The sequence below is a fragment of the Terrapene carolina genome, unplaced genomic scaffold (genome assembly GCF_002925995.2).
Source record: "Terrapene carolina triunguis isolate 2854851 unplaced genomic scaffold, T_m_triunguis-2.0 Scaffold926, whole genome shotgun sequence".
NCBI lineage: Eukaryota > Metazoa > Chordata > Testudines > Emydidae > Terrapene > Terrapene triunguis.
In genome coordinates, this window is record NW_020665277.1 from 6,437,725 (window position 1) to 6,461,182 (window position 23,458).

General features: G+C 58.3%; 1 protein-coding gene across 4 annotated transcripts in view; it reads left to right on the plus strand.

The window, feature by feature from the left end:
• SPTB (spectrin beta, erythrocytic) overlaps positions 1-23,458 on the plus strand; it is a 120,229-nt gene that overhangs the window by 88,268 nt on the left and 8,503 nt on the right. For all 4 annotated transcript variants that reach the window (XM_026660977.2, XM_029913787.1, XM_029913789.1 and 1 more), the window contains exons 28-32: positions 42-180; positions 729-813; positions 1,098-1,294; positions 1,773-1,882; positions 3,106-3,184. In XM_026660977.2, coding sequence (XP_026516762.1) covers positions 42-180; positions 729-813; positions 1,098-1,294; positions 1,773-1,882; positions 3,106-3,184 — 610 coding nt within the window. The remainder of the gene's footprint in view (positions 1-41; positions 181-728; positions 814-1,097; positions 1,295-1,772; positions 1,883-3,105; positions 3,185-23,458) is intronic.

Below are 23,458 nucleotides of genomic sequence, written 5' to 3' on the forward strand. Positions count from 1 at the left end.
AGGGCTTAAAAAAGGGACTGTCTGATCAAAACCCTATGCAGAGATGTCTCGTCCGTGGAGTTGCTGATGAAATACCACCAGGGGATCAAGTCCGAGATTGAAACCAGGCAGAAGAGCTTCGCCAGCTGCGTCGACCTGGGGAAGAAGCTGCTGCAGCGCAGACACCAAGCAGGCGCCGAGGTGAGGAGCACAATGCCTCATGCTCTCACTTCTATGGGCAGGGCAGCCTAGCCCAACTACATCTCCCGGGGTGCACTGCACCTGCGCCTCCCACTGTGATCCCTCATGGGGGAGGTAGTCTGGCTGGTGAGCCCAGCCCACCACAGACAATGGGAGCATGGCGCACCCGAACTACAACTCCCATGAGGCACCGCGGCAGCATTGCTGAATGGAAATATTTTGGTTTTTTTCTTTTCATCAAAACCGCAACATTTTCCCTGGAAAATGTACATTCAAAATGAATTTTTTTCTTTCCGTCAAAACTGTCCATGGTGAGCCCCTCCCCCCATTTCCCGACCCCGCGGCGGTGGTGTCATCCCTCATTCAGAGCCTGCGACGTGCCCAGCGTGTCCTGGATGCTCCATGTAAAGCAACATCCGATGGCGGTTTCCCGCCTGAGGGCCCTCCGGAGCAGCACGCGGCAGATCCGTAGAGCCAGTTACAGAGACACCCGCCAGCGCCGGGAGTGGAAAACGCCGTGGTTATTTCTCTCCTCTCTCCCCTTCCAGATCAAGGAGAAGCTGCTGCAGCTGACGGAGAAGAGGCGTGAGATGATGGAGATGTGGGACAGACGCTGGGACTGGCTCCGCCTGTGTGAGTGCCACACGGGCATGTTGGTGGTGGGGGAGGGTCGGTGGGCACCAGGAAGCTGCTAGGACTTCACCCAGACCTCAGCACACTGAGCTCTGGGAAATGGGAGCTCTGGGAAATCTGGCCTGTCGGCTGCAGCAACAAATCATTTACAGGCGGCTCCCGGGAGAAGGGGGTGGGGGGAAGCATTGGCTGGAGGAGCCAGCCAGCCCCGGCGCAGAGACTGGCCCTGCTGCCCCCCACCTGGTGCAGGCGTGTAACGCGCCCCTCTGCTCTCTCCGCGGCAGTGCTGGAAGTGTGCCAGTTCTCCAGGGACGCCTCGGTGGCCGAGGCCTGGCTGATCGCCAAGGAGCCGTACCTGGCCAGCGGCGACTATGGACAGACCATGGACAGCGTCGAGAAGCTGCTGAAAAGGCACAACGCCTTTGAGAAATCCACCACCACATGGGAGGAGCGCTTCGCCGCGCTGCAGAAGCTGACCACGGTGAGCGCGGCCTGGGTGGGCGGGGCGTCGGCAACGGGGATCGAACCGGGCAACCTCAGCAGCTTGGATGCCAGGAGCAGGCTCCCGTGAGCTGCCACTAGAGGGGGGGCAGAGAGCCCCACCGCAAGCAGAAGCTGCACAGGGACGGCAGGCAGATCCCTTGCCCGGCTGGTGCATAGCTGGGCACATTCCCGGGTGCTTTAGCCACTCCGGTTATCAGTGATCCAAAGAACAGGGCTTCCCCACTTCCCTCCAGAGACCACCCCTGCCTGGTGGGTCTCACTGAGGGGGACTCTCCCCCGGACGCCGTCATGACACTGCTGGTAGCACCGCATTCAGCCTCCCGCTCCCGCTGCTCTCCCTTCTCGGCATTCCCACCCTTCGCCCACAGCTCCCCGCCAAGCACTTGGACCTTCTGCCATTTGCAAATCCGCAGCCTTTAAATAACCCCCCCCGCTTCCCCCAAATCCTTTTCCAGCTGGAGTTGCTAGGGAAGCGGAAGCTCCAAGAGGCATCCACGCAGCACAAAGCCACCCGGACCGTCGACCCCCAGGACGACTTTGACCCTGGGGCTTCGGAAGCACTGGAGTAAGTGACAAGCTTGCCCGTTTCACTGCACCTGCGACCTTCCCTTCGGGCCTTTGGGGGGGTGATTCTGCACCCGAGGAGGCAGCGGGTGGCTCACCAGGTCCTGGAGGTATCAGAGACTAAGGAGGATGGGCTAGTGAGTTAGTAGCCAGCTGCCAGCAGGGGATCCCAGCCTGCTAGTGCCCATGCCTGGCACCGGCAGATCACTGATTGCAAACCTGCAGCTGGGCCTGGTGCCGTTGGAGGGTTGCAGTGGGAGCCAGGGGGAGTAGTCAGGGGCGTGGAAGGGGGGGCAGTGCCGGGGGCCAGAGGCATGGAAGGGGGACGGTGCTGGGGGTCAGGGGTGTGGAAGGGGGGGCGGTGCTGGAGGCAGGGAGGGACAGTGCCAGGGGACAGGGGCGTGGAAGGGGGACAGTGCCGGAGGTCAGGGGTATGGAAGGGGGCAGTGCCAGGGGTCAGGAGGGCGTAGAAGAGAGGTGGCGCCGGGGGGACAGAAGAAAGGGTTGGCACTGGGGGCCAGGGGGTGGTGCCTGGGGTTTGCAGCCCCAAAGCCCTCGCTAAAACCCAGCCCGGGTAATTATAGCCTGCTGGCTCAGGTCTCTGGGTAGCATCAAAGGCAGAAGAGATTCCTTTTTTTTTTTAACTACTTAAACTGTCCTTGAGTTTTGCTGTGGTCCATTAAACAGCTGCCACGTTCCACCCCAGAGGCAGCTGCATTTCATAGAATCTTCCAGGGTTGGAAGAGACCTCAGGAGGTCATCTAGTCCAACCCCCTGCTCAAAGCAGGACCAACACCAACTAAATCATCCCAGCCAGGGCATTATCAAGCCTGACCTTAAAAACCGTTAAGATTTCAGCGGTGGGTGAAGTGACTCATCTATGCTTGTAAGCTGAATGGGAAGCTCCTGCAGGGCTGGGGTGTTTTGGGGATACAGAATTTAGCGGCCAGCACAATGCATGCAGCAGCCGCTTGGCCACGCTGGCCATGCTTCTTGGTTGCGTTGTTTGTAAATCTACATGCCCCAGGGGAGAGCTGAAGAGGCCAGATCCGGAACAGCCATTTGCGACTCACTTAGCGTGAGAAACGCCCAGTCTGAAAAGCATCGGATTCAGAATAATGTTGGTGATTCTGGGCAAACCCTTTCCACAGCACATTACGGGCCTCTTACGCGAAAGAAAATACCAACATTCCCTCTTTTTAAAGGGCGTGTTATTTGCCGTAGGTCTCAGGAAGAAAAAGAGACGAAAACAGGGGTAATTTCACAGGACCTCTCTGAACCTGCTACAGAAGACTCATCACTGGTCAGTTACCAATTTTAGTTTTCTCCTTCCTGGACCCACCCCCCCAGCTGCATAATTCCCCGGGATTATTTTTTATAAAGCTCTTTGCAAATTGTTGCCTCTCTGCTGAAGCCTGTTAACAATGTGCCAATGTTTCCCTCTGACAAAAGCCTCCGGTTTTCTTATTTGCTTTGTGTTTGTTCATCCCCCTAGTTCTTCCCTCCTCTGCTATCAGTGAAGCAGGTGGAAAGGTTTTTGTACCACGCATTCATCCATCGTTTCTTGAATTAGTTTAATAAATGCTCACATGACAAATAATTTACTGTTCACCACAAAAATATACCCACGTTCACACAGTCTATTTTTCCACCCCCAGAAAAGGCAATTTTTTTTAACCCAGCGGGAATTTCCCCAACGAGCAAAGGGCGTAGTTTGCCAGGTTGACTCGTCGCGGGGTGGATCTGTCCCATCTGATACATGTGTCCCTCCTTTGGTTGGGGGAAGGGTTCGCTTGCCCACCGTTGCCCTGCTTGAGCGGAGGTTGCATGCGTGCGGCTGAAAGTCTCAGAACCCGGGTCAGCTGACACAGGCATGCTGGGATCGCACTATGAGGCTAAAGAGATTTGGGCTCCGGCTGGACCCCGGGCTCTGAGACCCGACCCCTCAACGGAGAGGGCTCCGGGCCAAGCAAAGGGCTATTTTTAGCCCAGTAGCATGAGCCCACGTCAGCAGACCCAGGCTCTGAGACTCTTTGCCATGGGTCTTTTTCTGCAGTGTAGACAGAGTCTTAGCTCCAGAGACGTTAAGGGCAGGCGGGACCATTGGATCGTCCTGCCTGACCTCCTGTGGAGCCCAGGCCAGAGAATTCCGCTCCGTTACCCCTGTATTGAGCCCAATCGCTTGTGTTTGGCCAAAGCAGATCTTCCAGAAAGGCCTCGGTCTGGATTCTCCATCTCTCCATGTCTTCAATCCCCCCTTCCCTGGGTAGCTTGTCCTAAGGGTTAATCCCCTGCAGGTTAAACATCTACCTTCCGCTCCCAGCCATGTCCTGCCTTTCTCCGCCCTCTAAGCCCCCGGTGTTTCCTCCCTGGGAAGGGCCGTATGCATAAGCTGGTCTGGAAGGGTGCACTGGGAGACCCCATGCTGCCGGCATGTGCGGAGAAGCAGCGCCCCCTCGGAAAATGCCTTGTCTGCCCAACGCCATCCGTTCCAGGGGGAGGAAGGGCGGGTCTGTAGAGCGGGGAAAGGGGGCGCAGTGACAGCTGCAGTGTTCCACCCAGCCAGGCCGACAAGACGGGGATTGCTGGCCTTGTGTCGCCCGGCGAATGCAGGCTGAGTGGGCGCTGCTCGCTCTCTGGCCATACGCCGGGGGAACCCCAGGGAGGGAGACGGCCAGCCCCCATGCTCAGCTCAATGTCTAGTCACATTGAAACTGGCCAGGACAAGTGAAGAGGTTAAAGCTACAGGAACACCGAGAATAACATCCAACGGCTAGCGGAGGGGCCTACGACTCAGGTCTCCTGGGTTCCACTCCTGGCTCACTGCGGGATCGCGGGCAGCTCATCAAAAAGCTGCCGGCTGATCCCTAGAGGCTGATTTGCTGTCTTGGGCCCTGTCTTCACTAGAAACGCACGTCGGGGCGGACACTTGCTACAGCGGCAGGAGGGGCTCTCCCGTTGCTGGAGCTAATCGAGAGGCGGGCGTGAGGTTGATGGTGTAACGACGTTGCGCAAGGGGTGGATTTTTCACACACACCCCGAGCGGCATTGCTGGCTCCACCTGACGTTTTGGTGTAGACCTGGCCATAAGAATGTCAGTTACAAGGGGTGATTTCTTGGTGACGTTTCTCTCCTGGCTGAAGCCCCGGCGCATGGGCAGTTATATGGGCATAAGCGTCTGCTGCCGCTGCACGCCCTTTGCTCAGGGAACCGGCACAAACCCTTTTGAACTGGGTCTCCGCTAGGGGGTTTGCCAGGCCAGCTCTTCCCCATCTGGACCTGGCCTGTGTGTCAGCACTCTGGGCAGTCTGGACACCAGCCACCCCCCTTTCCAAGCTGCATCGCTCACACACCAGTGCCCACGGGGCAGCAGGAGGAGCTGGGCAGGTGCGTGAAACCTAAGGAGGACGTGGACACAACCGGGGCTGGGACGGTGAAGGGAGGGGGGAGCCTCACGTGGCCCTCGGTTCCCTATGGGTGTGCAGAGACTAACTGTGCTCATCTAGTCTGACCTCCTATCTGCTCTACGCCCATCAGCAGGACCCACCCCATAGCAAGTGCCCCATGCCTCCCTCATCGCACACCCCCACTGGGGGAGCCGTTCACCCGCGCACACGCTAGCTGGGCCCTCCCACGAGAGCCTGCGTGAGAAGCCAGGGCTCTGTAGCTGTAAGAAGCCCTGGTTCTTCCCCCTGTGCCGGGGATCTGGGGCGCTCCGGAGAAGGCCTGTTCCAGAAGCTGGGCCTCCCTCCAAATAGCAGACACGCTCCTTAGCCCCGCATGGAAGATTGCTCTCAGCAGAGGCGTTTTAGGGTCCTCACCAGCACCCAAGAGAAGGGCCCCCTGCTCCCGCTCACGGCCTGGGAATCCTGCTCCGGGCGGCTGGGCTGTGGCCTCCTCAGCGTATAGGTCTGCACTGTCAGCTTCACAGGAGGCTTCGGCACTGGTTCAGGCCAGACCTCCTCCCAGTGTGGACAGGGGGTTGGCTTACCTGGCAGCCCCACCGCAGAGCCTCAGGTGCATCCGGGGGGGAGGCAGGCCCGGAAAGATGGAGTAGGGAACTGGCCAGGGGCTCAGGAGAACTGGCTCCTAGTCCTGGCTCTACTGGGGTGCCCTTGGGCAAATCAACCGCCCCTGGGCCTCAGCGCCCAGCTGTCACAGAGGGTGAGCAGCTAAACCCATCCACTGCCGGGAGGCCTCAGAGCGACCTTGATAGATCCTGGACTGGGCAGTTGGGGCTTGCAGGACTCCTGGAGCTGCCTCCCAACATCCGGGTCAGGTCTTGCCCCCTCCTTGTGCGCTGGCTGCGGGCTGTGCCTTAGCTGCTTGGGCCGCGTCTCCAGGGGGCAGCCCGTGGTGCCAATTGTCCGTAGCACCCCTGGCGTCGTGGGACGCTCTGCCCAGCTACCCCAGCGGAGGATCTGACCTGTGTGTCTAGGACACCCCCAGCACCACAGGGTGACACGCAGGCAGAGGGGAGATGCTCTGTTGTCCTCCTCTCCAGGCAGAGCTCTAGGAGAAGCCGTGACACACCAGCCCACCTTTCCCAACACCTCCAGGGCTCAGGTTTCCGGGCTGCCCAGCCCTGCTGGAGCTGTGACTCCAGCGCTGAGGACCTCACTGCACATTGGGTCACTTCCCCCGACACCTGTTAGCGACCTGGATGTTCCTACCAGCTCTTCTAGCACAACAACCCACTGGGCCGGCGGGTTCCAGAGACGCAGCAAACCTCTCGACTCCGTAGCAGCACCAGCGAAGCAGAGGAGAGGCACGCGGGGTAATCTGTTTCCCGACACCCCACGCAGTGGGCCTAGACTCCGGCTCATTCCCCTGCAGGAATTATAACCTCTTGCCATTATTTTCTTTGGAAGAATGACGCCCCATCCGAGGCCGGCCCCGCAGAGACCCCCGAACTCGCGCTCCCCAGTGCACGCCCCGGTGTCGGTGGGAGACACGGACGGCTCCTCAGACGCTCGGCAACCTTTGGAGCAGCTGCCAAAGGCTCTTTGTGCTGCTTGGCCTCGGCGCCGCCTCCAGCACCAACTCACGCTGCTCCTGCCTATCAGCCTGCTCTTCCTCCCACTGCATCTTCTTCCTCCTCTTGCACCAGGCCCAATTCTTAGCTCTCCTTGCCTACCTGCCTTCTCCTCCTTGGTCATCTTCTCTCCAGCGCTGCCCTTAGCTCACCCCTTTCCTGGGGGCTAGCTTGCTGCACCTCGGGGACTCCCCGGCCCCCTCATTTCCTCCAGCTAATCTGCTTGCAGAGGGTGTTTCTTTGAGTGATTGGAGTAGACTCCAACCCAGCTCCAGCTCCCTCTTCTACTGGCTGCAGTCCCTGCGGCGTGCTGGTCTCTTCCTCTGCACCACTTCGCCCCCAGTTCCCTGCGTGCCTCCGCTCCGGCCCTGCTAAAATCTTCCCCCCACACACCCCTTGCCCAGCTCTGCCAGCTCCAACTGCTGCCCTGAGACGTTGCCCCTGCTTCCTCATCTGCTTCAGGTCCCGGGCACACTCGCTCTCCTGGGCATTAAGGCCTCCCATGCGCTTTCTGCTGTCATGCAGGCCTTGTGTCATGCTCTGGGCCCTGCTGAGCCAGCGCTGGCTCCAGGGGACGCTAGAGCCTCTCCATCTGCCATAGCTTCTCCCATAGGCCAGTGCCCTGCTTGGGGCCTGCTCTGCCTCCTCCTTCCCCTCTCCCTGTGCTGCCCCTCCACCTTGGAGCAGGGCCCCCCTGAGAAATGCTGCCCCCCCCCCCCCCGGCGCAGGTCCCCCCCTCGAGGAATGCTACCCCCCCCCCAGGGCAGGGCCCCCTGAGAAATGCTGCCCCCCCCCACCCTGGAGCAGGTCCCCTCCTCGAGGAATGCTACCCTCACCCTGGAGCTGGTCCGCCCCCGCGAGGAAAGTTGCTCCTAGCCCCCCCCTCCAGCCCTGGAGCAAGGCATCCAATGAGCATCATGGGTCCTTTGAGCTAATACTGTGTCAGTCACGCCCAGGGCAGCTCCCCCCTGGGAGTGACGGGCTCAGGCTCTCTGCAGACTCAGGCAGCGTCGCTGCATCGGTCACATTGGGTTCTGTTTTGGAAATGTTCTTCACTGCACTGAGAGCTAGGGGCCTTTTCTTCCTTCTGTGAGAGCTGAGAGTCTGGAGAAGAAGCCGGCAGGTCACAGACCGGCTCTGGGGCGATGGAGCCCTGATCCCTGCTTGGTGCTGCCCTGTTGCACTGCAGACGCAGCCATTGCTACGAGCCAGAAGGGTGTCCCTGCAAAGACCTGCTCAGCCCACAGTCACCCACGTCGGAGCCCCGTCGCGTTGCCTGGCACCAGGAGGGGCCTTCCAAAGCAGGGGGGCTTGGCTGGGTCCCCTCTAGGGCTCGTGAGTCCCAGAGCCAAAGATCACACACACACACACACACACACACACACACACACACACCGCAAACGGACTGTGAATGTTCTGCCACCAGCCTCCTCCCACCGACTCCAGCAGGAGCACGGCGGCTCAGCCCAGCTCCTGCACCCCCAAAGCGCCCACGCGGACAGCAGCCGTAAACCAGAGCCCCATGCGGCGCGCACAGCCAAGGTCCCAGATATGCCACGGGGGTTGGGCTAAGTGGAAATGACATAACCTCCTTGGCAAGCCCATGTGCCCCAACGCCCCCCAGGCCAGGCGCTCCCAGCCACCTCATACTGGGAACCCCAGGCCTCCATCGCAGAACTAGCTGAGCGCCCCCTCTTGGCATTGGGAGGGATCCAACTGCTGGGTCCCATGTACAGAAGCCTCCAGCGGCTGAGTTGTGATCCGAGCCCCACGCTCGGGGCACAGATACGCTGTCTGGTACCCACTCCCGAGAGGGGCAACTTCACCGTCCAGCTACCCAGCCCCCGGGCCCAGTGCTGACCCTCAGCTTCCTCATCGCTTGACCACACCCTCGCCCAGCACTGCAGCCGCGTGGGCCTTCTGGGTTCCCAGGTGAACGCTCCAAGGGCACGCGCTAGGTGTGACTAAGGGTATGTCTACACTACGAGGGTAATTCGATTTTACTTAAATCGAATATGTGGAATCGATATTGCAAAGTCGAACGTGTGTGTCCACACTAAGGACACACTAAGGACAGTAATTCGACTTTGTGAGTCCACACTAACGGGGCGAGCGTCGATATTGGAAGCGGTGCACTGTGGGCAGCTATCCCACAGTTCCCGCAGTCCCCGCTGCCCATCGGAATTCTGGGTCGAGCCGCCAATGCCTTCTGGGTAAAAAAAATTTGTCGTCATCCGTCCGTCACTAACGCCCTCCCTCCCTCCATGAAAGCGCCGGCGGGAAATCAGTTCGCGCACTTTTCTGGTCAGTGACAGCGCGGACGCCACAGCACTGCGATCATGGATCACGCTGCGACCATCGCTGCACTTGTGGCCGTTCTCAACACCTCGCAGCTTATCATACACCTTTCCCTGAGGCAGATGCAGAGAAATCGGGCGAGGAGGCTACGGCACCGCCGTGAGAGCCTGAAGTCGGAGAGTGGCACAGAGCTGTCAGAAACCACGAGCCCCAGCGCCCAGGACATGACGTTGGCAATGGGGCATGTGGATTTTGTTGAACGGCGATTCTGGGCCCGGGAAACAAGCACGGACTGGTGGGACCGTATAGTGCTTCAGGTCTGGGATGAATCCCAGTGGCTGCGAAACTTTCGCATGCGGAAGGGGACTTTCCTCGAACTTTGTGAGTTGCTGTCCCCTGCCCTGAAGCGCAAGGACACCCGCATGCGAGCAGCCCTCACTGTCCAGAAGCGAGTGGCCATAGCCCTCTGGAAGCTTGCAACGCCGGACAGCTACCGGTCAGTCGCGAACCACTTTGGTGTGGGCAAATCTACCGTGGGGGTTGTTGTCATGCAAGTAGCCAAGGCAATCGTCAAGGTACTGCTCCCAAAGGTAGTGACCCTGGGAAACGCGCAGGTCATCATAGATGGCTTTGCCGCGATGGGATTCCCAAACTGCGGTGGGGCTATAGATGGGACTCACATCCCTATCCTGGGACCGGACCACCAGGCCAGCCAGTACATCAATAGAAAGGGCTACTTTTCAATGGTGCTGCAAGCACTGGTGGACCATCGGGGACGGTTTACAAACATCTACGTCGGATGGCCGGGCAAGGTTCATGACGCTCGCGTGTTCAGGAACTCTGGTCTGTTTAGACGGCTGCAGGAAGGTATTTACTTCCCAGACCACAAAATAACTCTTGGGGATGTGGAGATGCCTACAGTCATCCTCGGGGACCCAGCCTACCCGCTAATGCCCTGGCTCATGAAGCCCTATACTGGCGCCCTGGACACAGAAAAAGAACTGTTCAACTACCGGCTGAGCAAGTGCAGAATGGTGGTGGAGTGTGCTTTTGGCCGTCTCAAAGGGAGATGGAGAAGCTTACTCACTCGCTGTGATCTCAGTGAAACCAATATCCCCATCGTTATTGCAGCTTGCTGTGTGCTCCACAACCTGTGTGAGAGCAAGGGGGAGACCTTTATGGCGGGGTGGGAGCTAGAGGCAAATAGCCTGGCTGCTGATTACGTCCAGCCAGACAGCCGGGCCATTAGAAGATCCCAGCGGGACGCCCTGTGCATCCGGGAGGCTTTGAAAGCTAGGTTCCTGAGTGAGCAGGGCAACCAGTGACTTTTCAGTTTGTGGACAGAAAAGCTGAACCTGCCCCCGTTTCTTTACCCAGTCCATTTTGACTATCCTCTCCAGTTACATACAACCTTCACCCCCTTCCCCTTCCCAAAAAATAAAATCATTTCGATTTTTTAATGAACACCGTTGTCTGTATTGCTGTTTTCGCGGGAATATTTTAAACCGGGGACGCAGACTGTGGCGGGGGGCGGGTTTAGTGTTCTGATGCAAATGATACTTCTAAACTCCCGGAATGACAGGCTCCGCACTGGTGGACTGGTTATTTCAATGGAGCCTGCCAGCACTCCTGGGGGGGACTGTGTGTATGTGTCGGCTATGTGACTTTCTGGCAGGGGGGGTAGGGTTACAGATCCCCTGCTGCGTGGATCTGTGAGCCAGGATAAGGACCGCTGCATAAGATCTGTAACTGCCCTCCCCCGCCACAAAGTCACAGAGCAACCCCCCCCCCCCCAAAACATGAAAAGCACCTCCCAGACTGACCAGGGTAACCAGTGACTGCACTGTGTATGTGTCCTGATGCTGGACCTGACACCGCCTCTGTACCCTGCTAAAGGTGACTGTCCTGTCCAATTACCAAGCCCCTTCCCCCCCTCCAGACAGACTCTCCCTCAAAAGAACCTGACCGAAACAGTAATGAACAGAAACAAACATTTTATTGCGAACCAGACATGAAACGTGGGGGGTGAAACTTGGACGGGGGCTTGTGTGAGGTGGGTAGGAAAGGACTTATGAAATTTTGGGGAATGTCAGCCTTCTACTGCTAGAGCAGTCTGCAGGGGTTGATTGAAAGTTTTAACGGCCCTTGCCGCCCCTCCTTCTTTGGACTTTGGGTGAGGGTGGTGTGGGACTTGGTGGCGGGTGAGGGCGGTTACAGATAGACTGCAGCGGGGCTCTGTCCTCCTGCCTCCGGTCTTGCAGAACATCCACAAGGCGCCGGAGCGTGTCCGTTTGCTCCCTCATTAGTCCAAGCAGCTTTTCAGTAGCCTGTTGGTCCTCCTGACGCCACCTCTCCTCCCGTTCCATGACTGCTCGGTGCATTTGTGACAAGTTCTCCCTCCACTGTGTCTGCTGGGCTGCCTGGGCTCGGGAGCAGCCCATTAGTTCTGTGAACATGTCTTCACGCGTCTTCTTCTTCCTCCGCCTAATCTGCGCTAGCCTCTGGGAGTGTGCTGACAGGCTGGGTTGGGAGACAGTCGCAGATGTGTCTGTGTGAATTTTAAAAAGGGAGTGAATTCCTGAGACAGATAAATGAAATTGTATACAAAGAACCTAGTCTTTCTCTGTGAACAAGACCATGCACTGAACCTCTCACATGCGCACTCAGGACAAGGTCGAATTTTCGGCCGTCGCCTTCAGTGCCTGTGGACTTGCGGAGGTCTTGGAGTGTTCAGAGAACTGTGGCTGGAGACCTGAACTTCTGGAGCGGGCAATAATGGTAAGCCGCAGACTTGTGGCTGCTTAAAACTCCAGCTGTAGCACTGGCCTCCTTTCACATTGAAAGCAATGCCAGTCTCTGCTGCCAGCAATCAGGACAGCATCAACTCTGCCCCTGTCCCACCCCCTCGCGGCTGTCCCAGGGAAAGATCCCTGTATGCTGCCCCTCTCCCTCCACCGCGTGGCTGTAAAGCAGTCCCAATACTAACAGTCCCCTCCCTAATTCAAAGCAGGGCGTCATGAGCGACATCACCCTCCTGAGGATCCCGGACACCCAGAGAGAACGCATGCTGCGGGAAAGCATGCAGAAACCGGGGCCGTATGCCGCCATGCTATGTCGGGCCATGATCCCCGAGTACCTGATTGTGGCATGGAGGGGACATGTCTGCTACCACGGAGGGCCCACTAAGATCGCCCTACCCCGGAACCTGATCAACAGGCTTGAGCTCTACCTCCACGAGACCTACGAGGAGTTCTCCTACGAGGATTTCTCGTCGATCCCCGGCCACATTGACCGGATTTTCGCGTAGGTGCACTGGGACTTTGGAGTGGAGCGTCTTGGGCCTGGGAATCATGTAGTAACGGACATTGTGAAATTTTTTTAAAATACTTGGGACTAAATTGAGAAGAGCCTAAGACAGAGAAATCATGCAAAACCCATTTGTTACCTTTGTAAATATTCCTGTTTTGTACCTGATTATTTTTTTACTAGTTTACAGCACTTTTATAAATATACATTGTTAATAGTATAAATATTACCGTTCTGTTTTAAATAAATGTTTACATGTTTACAGCACTTACTGCTTGATCCGTCCCCTGATTCTGTGTCCGGGGTAAGGGATGGGGACGGTTGGTACGGGATCTCGGTAAGGGTGATGAAGAGCTCCTGGCTGTCGGGGAAATCAGCGGTGCCAGCGCTGTCGACTGCCTCGTCCTCCTCATCTCCTTCCTCCTCTTCCCCGTCCGCTGTCATGTCCGACATGATCCCATCCTCGGAGTCCACGGTCAGGGGTGGGGTAGTGGTGGCGGCCGCTCCCAGGATGGAATGCAGTGCCTCGTAGAAACGGGATGTGTGGGGCTGGGATCCGGAGCGTCCGTTAGCCTCTTTGGTTTTTTGGTAGCCTTGTCTCAGCTCCTTGATTTTCACGCGGCACTGCGTTGCATCCCGGCTGTAGCCTCTCTCTGCCATGGCTTTGGAGATCTTCTCGTAGATCTTAGCATTCCTTCTTTTGGAGCGCAGCTCTGAAAGCACGGACTCATCGCCCCACACTGCGATGAGATCCAAGACTTCCCGATCAGTCCATGCTGGGGCCCTCTTTCTATTGGATTGCACGGCCATCTCTGCTGGAGAGCTCTGCATAGTTGCCACTGCTGCTGAGCTCCCCTCGATGTCCAAAGAGGAACTGAGATTCAAACTGCCCAGACAGGAAAATGAAAATGAATTCAAATTTTCCCGGGGGTGTGGCTGGTCAGAGCATCCGAGCTCGGACTGCTGTCCAGAGCGTCAACAGAGTGGTGCACTGTGGGATAGCTCCCGGAGCTATTACCGTCGATTTCCATCCACACCTAGCCTAATTCGATATGGCCATGTCGAATTTAGCGCTACTCCTCTCGTTGGGGAGGATTACAGAAATCGATTTAAAGAGAGCTTTATGTCGAACTAAATGGCTTCCTGGTGTGGACGGGTGCAGGGTTAATTCGATATAACGGCGCTAAAGTCGACATAAAAGCCTAGTGTAGACCAGGCCTAACACACATATACCCACACGCTGCACACAGGTTTCTAAGCCACCGCCGCCCATCACTTAGCAATGCAAGAAATGCCCAGCTCTAGCCTAAAACAATAACCCAGACCCAGAAAGGAGGTTCCCTGCCTCAGTTTCCCCACTCAGCTGGTGGAGCCCACAACACAGCAGTTGTTTCACAGTAACCACCTCACCACGTCGGCCAGCGTTCAGCAGCTGTGCAGACAGACTCCCCAAAGTGCCCCACCCCCTCTTCCTCCCCATTTAGCCTTATGTCAGGGTGACAGCACCCCCTCAACACCTGTTTACATGCCCAGTCTGGGAACCCCTGCGGCCTGGTCTATGCAGTGGGATCTGCAGCCTGTAACACACACACACCCCCCACAACACCCTGTGGGTGTAAACCCCCTCCCCACCCTATCCCTCGGGCCCGTCGGTACAACTTCCCCCTTTACCCCAACTCCGGCCTGGGCGCATTCTCTGAGCTGCAACTGGGACAGGACCTAGGCAGGTGGCCGTCCTCCACCCTCAGCTGTGCTAGGCTCTGGGGGGTGGCTCCCCCAAGTGCCCTGGCTGGCTGGGAATGGGGGGTCCTCCTGAGCGCCTCCTGTGCCTGTTCCACAGGTAGCTGGCCCTTTCCCTGCCAGGCCTGGGCAGCCCCGAGTGCCCCCAGCACCAGCCGGCGATGTTCTGCGATGGTGGGTCGCCCCACTGCTGTCCCGCCCCACCCAGCGCAATGGGCAGCCGCAATACCAGGAGGAGGCAAAGTTCCCCTTTTTTCACCGGGGTGGACTTTGGCCCCCGGACAGCTCGCCGTTACAGGGGACGGGGACAACACGTGGCCAAACCGGGGCCTGCCTTGTTAAGCCCCGTGCAGTAGAGCCCGCTAGGCGGGTCCCGTCCTGCAGGAACGCTTGCTCCCTTCTACGCAGCTGATCGGTTCTCATCCTTATTGTCATGGTGGAGTCAGTGTCTTCTGGGGATTGGTCCTGCTTTGAGCAGGGGGTTGGACTAGATGATCTCCTGAGGTCCCTTCCAACCCTGAGATTCTATGATTCTCATACAAGCTACAATCGAATCAGCCAGCAGCTTGGAGCCCTACATTCCAGCCTGGGCCCTTTGGAAAATGCCTAGGAATATTTTCCCCACCAGCCCAGTGCCACGGCCGGCGTAGGTGACTCTGCCGCCTCCCTGATCGGACCCACTCCAGCGGCATCATTTTACAGAGCAGCCACGCTGGGGAAAGCTCACGTCGGCCCGGGAAGATGCACACGCTAGAGAGTCTGGCCCATTGCAGGCAGCCCAGGGGGGTGAGTCCCCCCACGTTACCTGCCCCGAGCTGGGTGGTTGTTCCTAGTGTCGCTTGCAGATGGTGGCTAGCGCCCAGGAGAAAACCCTTTGTCCTCTGTTTGCATAAATACAAATCAATCCCAGCTGACTTGCTTCCGGGGGCAGAGGTCCCACCTGGGCTTAGCAGCCGCTAGCGCCAAGCTGGCCCTGTTCATCTCGCCTCTGTCAAGCGTTAACCCTCCTGAGAGCTGTGGGGGGTGATCTTTCAAAGCCCCTAAAGCCCGTTTTCCAAAGTGACTTTGGCACTTGGGCTCAGCTTGTCATCCCCGCCCTGGTGGCCGCTGGGTTTTAAGTTTGTTCAGTGCTGGGGAAAGGTGCCAGATCGGCCCCCCCGCAGACCGAGCGCTTTGCTGTGACCTCCGGCCCGGCACAAGGGGGCCCAGCTCCCAGGGAGGGGGGATTCGTTCCCCAGTGCTCCCTCACTCCCTGGCTCACGCTGCTGGGCCAGCAGCCCCTGAGACCCTGTCCAGCTGGCGCAGAACCAAGCCCCACTCTCCCGTCCTTTCTCACTGACTGCCAAGGAGCCATCAGTTGGCAGCACCATCTGGTGGGTACCACCCTGGCTGGGTTCAGCCCCACGTGGAGGGTTCCCCAACCGGTCCCGACCCCCAGGCCGCCTCCTACCGCGTCTCTGGTCAGGCGTCGAGCTGTGGCTGTCGGGCTGTGTGACGGGCAGCGGGTTTCCATGTATCCCCTCTGAGCAGGAGGCGCGTCCCAATGTGGCAAAGCGCCGGGCTCCGGGCGTGCTTTGTGTGGCTGCTGAGTGTCCCCCCACCTACCTCGCTTTCCGGACCTTCTCCCCGGGACTCCCGGCTACCTGGAGAACCCCGCTGCTCCCTGGCACCCCGCCTGAGCCCCACTGGGCAGCATTTCCAGTGCGATGGCAGCCCCCGGGCAGCAACGGGCTCAAGGCAGCATCCCCCCAGCCCTCCTCACCCACACGACACACCAGAGAGGGCTGGCCCATTCCCCTGCCCGTAAATGAGGGCTATGCCGCGAAATGAAAGGCGGGCTCCTTTAACCCCAATACACCCAGCCCAGCCCGAGCACCTCAGGGGAGCCCAGGACTCCCGCTGCGACAGGGCCGGCTATTTCTAGGGGCCATAAGCCGCACTGGCAGTGATGCCAGCCAAGGACCTGCCCCAATGTCCGCATGCTTTGCAGGGGGTGTGCGTGTCATGAGCCAGGATGGCGTCACCGCCATGATGTAGGGGGCATTGGCCAAGGTGTATTGTGGGAGGGGTTCGCCAAGAGCAAGGTGCATTCTGGGAAGGGTTCTCCTTTCTTTAAAGGGTCAAGTGTGGGCTGTTGTCAGGGCCAGGAGGCGGGACTTGATCCCATGTAGGAAATCCTGTTCCTGTGGGGGGCAGGGCTCTCTGGGGCCAGGGCCCCACCCAGAGCAATCCCGGGCACGCAGCACCTTTGGGGCAGCTGTTCAGCAGCAGGGGCGTTAGTCCCATTTCCAAACTCAGGCCTCTGGCACCAAGGGCATATTTACAAAGGGATTTAGGTGCCTCCAGCTGCAGTTGGGCACCTAGTGGGTTCACAACAGTGTCTAAGTGAGTCAGGCACCAGACTCCATGGACTTTCAATGGGAATTAGGCACCACACCCACATAGGCGCTTCCAAAACATCCCAGCTGCGGTGCCAGGCACCTAAATCCCCTTGACAAGCTGACCCAACCTGCCCGCGGCACTTTTGACAACAGGACTTGGGCTCCTAAGTCACTTGGGCCTGTTTGCAAATGGGCCCCTCCAGCTGAGCGCGCTTTGCCAATCATAGCTAATTGCACAGCGATGGGGTGATCGTGTTGCTCTGTAGGCCAGCCCTTCAGCACAGAGAGCTGAAACTGGGAGCCTGGTGTGTGTGTGGGGGGGAGGGTTTGGCTAAGGAATGGGCAGCCCAGAGTCAGGGGGTCAGCTGTTTATTTACAAGACTATACAGAGAGTCCTGCCTCCCTGGACAGCAGTGGGAACATCCAGCATGTGCCTGTGTCAAAATCCCCAGCCAGACACACCAGCCCTGTGCCCAAAAAGCTGCTGTCTCTCTCTCAGCATCTGCGTCCTGCGAGGGTCACGCACAACCCCTCCTTTCAGACCCACAGACCAAACTGTCTCCAGCAGCTTAACCCAGTCTCTCCAAGGCCTGTTTTCTGGGTGTTTACAACCCACTTTTTCACCCCGCCCACCCCCTTCGCCCAGGCCCTGCGACAGAGCAGGTGCTCTAGAGATGTCTCTGCGAGGCCCCGTCTTCTTGCACGACAGAGGAAGCTCATTCCAGGTTCCCTGCATGACTGGGAGAGTGAGTTAAACTCACCCGTCTCCATAGCGAGGCCCCGGATCGATTGCACTGGCAGCAATAAACAGCCGGGATGTCCTGGGGCTGTACCAGCAATACAGTGCACAGGGCTCACCACCCTCTTCCCGGCTGAAGGAGCCCTGCCGTGGGAGGTGTCGGGTGCTTGCGTAATCCAGACCCTTCCTTTAAGTCTCTAACGGGGCGTTAGGCGCGGTGGTGAACGTGGCCTGAACCTGTTAAGAAGCCCCCATGGCTAATAGCCCTAGAGCCTGATCAGCTCAGTGCATTAATTCGCGACCAGAAAGAAAAACTTCTCCCCCCCCCCCCCCCCCCCCCCCCCCGGCCGCCATTGTCAGAGGAGACTGCTTAGAGAGAGAGAGCACATGGGGCCAGAAGGGAGGCAGAAAGGGGGCGGAGACGCCTTTCCAAGCTCCGCCCATGCATACCCAGAATGGGACACTGCTCGCCCTACAGTGAAGTCCATCATCCTGAGCTGAGCACCTCTGGCCTCCTAGGGCCTGGCACCCCCTTGTGAGCTGGGAACAAGCTCAGCTGGGCTCATTTTTGGTTCCGGGGGGAAGTAGCTGCGGGGAGCTCCTGACTCCGCGTGGCCCCAAAATGAGCCTTCCCACATGGCAAATTGTGTCAGTGTGTGACACGGCCCCACACCCACATGCGCACACACCAACTCCTTCCTCTCCCCCGCCCCTAGTCTTGAGGAAGTTACAGTGGTGGTGGCTAGGCAGGAAAGGTTAATGTTTTACCGGTGTAATCACACCCCACAGCTGTAATGCCCCGGGGGACAGGCTAGGCTGTAATCAAAGTGGCTCTTTACAGTTTAGCTGAATCTGCTTCCAAAGCGTCCCAGGGATCAGGATAGGAGGGAGTTTTTTCCGTGATGCACAACTGGCCTGAAGCACCCGGGATTGGCCACAGCTGGAGATGGGACCCCAGCCACGGGGGGGTCAGAGAGTCCTTTCTTAGCTGCCTGGTTCTTGCCTGTGTGCTTGGGGGCCAGATGGGGGCTGGAAAGGAATTTTCCCCAGGTCAGACCAGCGGGGACCGTGTGTGTGTGGGGTTCTCCCTCCTCTGCAGCATGGGACCCAGGTCACCTCTGGGATCAGCTGGGCCTGGATCGCCTAATCCATTGCAGGGGCCTCGGGCATTGGCGGCACCTCAGTCCCGCCTAGTCCTGAAATGTAATGTTCTAGGGCTCATGGGGTGGAAATCGATGGCCTGGGCTACACAGGAGGTCAGGCGGGAAGGCCTAATGGTCCCTTCTGGCTCTGAATGCTATGAGGCCATAAGCCCCCTTGTACCGGGTTACGTGTCCATTCCAAGAGTCACGCCAGGATAAGACAAGGTGTGAACTGAAAGCCCTACAGTCACACTGGTATAACGCCCCCTGTGGACAAGCCCTTAAAAGACTGTCACTGAGCATGTGAGTTAACCCCTCCCTGAGATGAATGGCAGAGTTCACACCTCCACGAGCTCTTGTTCAGCTCTGCATTGGTGACCCCCCCCCCAGGTCCTGTTGTTGAATTTCCTTCACACCCATCCCTGCATGAGGAGGGGGGAGGTGAACAGATAGCAGCTGTTCATTGCCAGCAGCAGAGGAAGTCTTTCTCTAGCTCCAGGGGTAGGTGACAGGAAGAGCTGGAGGTTATTCCCACTGCGGTTACATGGGTCCCTGGGGCTGTGCTCTGACATTGGAGCTGGCCGGGGGGTTGTTACCCGCCGAGGTTAGGGAGCGTGTGGACTTGGGGAAGGGTTGTAAGGGACTTAGCTGCAGCTGAATATGAAAGCGTGACGCCTCTTTGCCACAGTCATGCCAACGGGGGTCCCGACAAGCTGGCACATCCCAGCCCTCTGGCGCTGAGGAGCTCTGGGTGAAGTAACATCCTGGGAGTCGCTCCAGGGGTAGGTGGACGGGCTGGGGGCTCCATGCCCTTGGCTGTGCCCGCTGGTCTCCAGGCTGGCAGAGTGCCAGGCATGTTTTCTAGCATTCCTTCCTCAGCCCCGGCGCCGCAGCTCTGGCTCTGCGGCGCCGCACAACTGCCCGCCCTGCTGGCTTTCAAGCAGGATGTGGCATGGCCTGTCTCTGAGTGCTGGCTTGGGAATTGCCTCCCCTTCTCATGGGTATATTGCCATAGCAACTAGGAGCCCCACTTATGGACCAGGCCCAGCCCCGCTCTCTGGCCAGACCCCAGGCTGGTGGGGTGGGACCCAACCTCCAGTTACCATGGGCTGCTCACCCTCTGGGGCCGGGTCACTGGCCTAGCTCTGGGCTTCTTGGGGGCACTCCCAGGGGCGGCCCCAGGCCTGCCACCCTTCCTGGGCACACAGGCAGCACAGCCCGGCCAGCTGGGCCCTGGAACCAGCTCCTCAGTCCTTTAGACTCACGTCCCGGTGCCCAGCTGGCCGTGGGAGCCCTGCGGGGCCGGCATGGCAGGCCAGCGAGGGACACGGGCTGAGCCAAGGGGTTGATGAACCGGCCACTTGACTCTGAACAAAGCACTGGAGCTACAGAGCTGTGAGTCTGAGGTTTGTGCTCGGCGTGTCCTGCCTTCTCTCTCTCTCTCTCTCTCTCCAACTCAGTCTCCTGGCATGTGGCAGTGGCCATACCCCGCACCCCTTGCTCAGAGAAGCCGTCTCTTTTAAATACGGTTTCTGTCCCTTTTCACCCACGTGCTCCAGCCGGGAAAGTCCTGGCCAGCCCCTTTCCTCTGCCAGGCTTCTGTGTAGCAGCCGTTGTCCCATAGGGGCCTGGCAGTCAGAGCTGAGGGCCCTTGATCACGCTGCGATGGCTTCTCAGCCAGCGTCACGCCACTAGGGGCCGAGCCCCTAATCCGGCTACTCTGAGAGCGCGTCCAGACTTGGAATTTGCATAATCCAGACGCTTCCTTTAAGGCTCTAACGGGGCGAATTTCCCTCCCGTGGGAATTCCAGCCGTTTGAAAATTGTTCTCGTTCTGGATCGGCACGAAAGCTAACACCTTGTGAAATTTCCTGCAAAACCAAAGTTTACTAAAAAAAGGTCGGTGTGGGTCCATCAAAGCATTGCATTCCAACTCTGGCTTTTTTAGCTTATCTCTAGAGCAAGAGTCCAGGACTGTCACTCGGTCTGTTGCTGGTCCCAAGATATTAGAGAGACAAGGTGGGTGAGGTGATATCTTTTATTGGACCAACTTCTACTGAAGAAGAGCTCTGTGGAAGCTCCAAAGCTGGTCTCTCTCACCGAGAGAAGTTGGTCCCGTACAAGATATTCCCTCACCCACTCTGTCTGAGTGTCACTCTGAAGCCTAGAATAGCTGGTGAGTCAGTGTGACGAGATGGAAACAGCTACAGGCCTGGCTGAGGTCTCTTTTGGTTCAGAATCGCATCGGGTTCAATCATCGCTGGGGTTCAGTCTGTTACCATCCAATTGTTAACTTTGCAGCCATTCTGAGTTTAGGAAGTACCACCCGGGTGGTGGAGAGCTACAGGAAGGCACGTATCTGTGCCAGGCCACGGGGCCTAGAGCTTGTGATAGCAGAAATAACTCAGCCAATCACCATCCGCACTCTACGGCTAATTCGTGTGGAACAATTTCATTGCCTGCGGGCGCCTGCACTGGTGGCCGATTGCTAGGCCCAGCTGCCACCCCGGGGCACTGCATGGACTTTCAGCGACTCATGGGATGTTATCATGTACAATATAGCACATACTTAGAACCAGAGGCACCGACTTTCTGGTTTCCCTGGGGGCGCTCGACCCCGGCTCCGTCCCAGACCCCGCCCCCACTCCACCCCTTTCTCCAAGGCCCCACCCCTGCTCCACCCTCGCTCCGCCTCTTCCTGCCCCCACTCCTCCCTCTTATCCCCAGCGCCACTGAACAGCTGATCACCAGCAGGCGGGAGGTGCTGGGGGGGAGGGGGAGGAGCTGATCAGCGGGGCCGCCGGTGGGTGCTGAGCACCCACTATTTTTTTCTCGTGGGGGCTCCAGCCCCTGAACACCCACGGAGTCGGCGCCTTTGCTTAGAACCCAAAAGTTGCTCAGAAATGAAATAGCAACAATCCGGAAGTGACGTTTCCACCTTACCAGAACGCATTTTTCCGTCCGTAACTAAATGCCGCCGCGCTCCGCCACGTTCCCGTGGGACGGGGCGGTTTTCCGACGGACGAACAGAAAAGCTCCGGCGACGCTCCAAACTGACGAGTCACAATCCAAGCCAGAGGCTGCGGCACAAAATGCAGCCCGCGCCGTGCTCCAGGCACACTCCGTCACACAAAAGTCCGGTCCCTGCCCTGACAGGCCGAATCTAAGACAAGAGACAAGCGCTGGAGAGAGACAGGCGGGACAGCACAAGGAGTGAGACAATGCTGGTCACTGCGTTGGGTCTCAGTCCACACTGGCCTGGCCATTGTCCAGGCTCCGTTATTTGGCACGGCATTGCTGCAAAGGGAAGTTTTAAGGAGGGTTGTGAAGGAGGCTGAGGGGGTAGCTTTGCGGCTGGTTACAGAGAGCTCCTCCCAATGCTTGTTTGTCTGTACGGCCGAATGTAAAGATGTACTCCTAGGAACAAAGAGTGTCGACCACACCTCCGGGATGGGGGACTCCATCCTGGGGAGCAGTGACTCTGAAACAGATCTAGGGGCCGTGGTGCGTCATCAGCGGAACGTGAGCACCCCGTGCGACGCTGCGGCCAGAAGGGCTAATGCGATCCTGGGATGCACAAGCGGGGGAAACGCAGTTAGGAGCAGAGAGGTGGTTTTACTTTGGATGTGGCCCTGGTGCGACCGCGGCTGGAATCCTGTGTCCAGTTCTGGTGCCCACAATTCAAGAAGGATGTTGATAACTTGGAGGGGTCAGAGAAGAGCCGTGAGAATGATTAAAGCAGAGGGCCCCAAACTGTGGGGTGCCCCCCCCCCGGGGGGCGTGGAGGAACATCCGGGGGGCGCAGTGGGGCCCGGGCCAGCCCCCACAGGGGGCGGGGAGTGAGTGCTACCCAGTCCCTCCCCACCCTCAGCTCTACTCCAGTTCCAACCTCAGCCGCATCCCCGGCTCCCGGCTCCCGGCCCCCCTCCTGGCCCTATCCCCAGCCTCAGCGCGGCTCTGTTCCTGGCGTCGTGCCAACCCCCAGCCTTGGCCGCTGGCCGCAGCTCAATTCCCGGCCCAGGGCCCAGGCCGGGAGTGGAGCGGCACCTGGTCACGGGCTGGCTGTTGGGCCCCACTGCAGTCCAGCTGCAGCCCCTGGCCCACTCCCAGCCCCATACCCACCCCCAGCTGCAGCACCAGTATCAGCCTCCTAACCCCGTCCGTGTCTGCCCCCCTACCCCGCCCCCCCCCCCAGGAGCCACGGCCCCGCTCCTGGCCCTGGCCCCAGGGAGGCGGGGGGGGGGGGGGGCACAGACAGGGGTCGGGGGGGCACGACCCTCAAAAGTTTGGGGACCTCTGGATTAAAGGATTAGAAAACCTGCCTTTGACTCAAGAAGCTCAAACTATCTAGCTTCACAAAGAGAAGGTTAAGGGGTGACTTGATCACAGTCCTAAGTATCCCCTTAGGAACAAGTAGTTAATAAGGGGCTCTTCAATCTAGCAGACAAAGGCGTAACATGATCCCGTGGGTGGAAGCTGAAGCTAGAGAAATTCAGCTGGGAAAGAAGGTGTCAATGTTTAACAGTGAGAGTCATTAACCATTGGAACAATTTACCCAGCGGCGGGTAGAGTCTCCATCCCTGGCAATGTTTAAATCACGATCGGATGGTTTTCTACAAGCTCTGCTCTGGGAATGATCTAGGGGCAGGTCTCTGGTCTGTGTTATCCAGGAGGTCAGACGAGATGATCACAGCGGGCCCTTGGAATCTAGGAATCTGTGAAAATGTAACGAGTGGGTGATGGAGGCTACAGTGGCCAATCAGAGGAGGGACTCGACATCTGCAGTAGCATATGCGTGATGAGAGGTAGTGTGGGACTAAGCCAGGTGGTTCCTTAAAGAGAAGACAAGTGGACAGATCTCGGTTTGGTGCTGCAGACTCTGCATATACTTTGGAAGTTTCCGAGCACTAAGTCAGCCTAACACGTCACGCTTACGT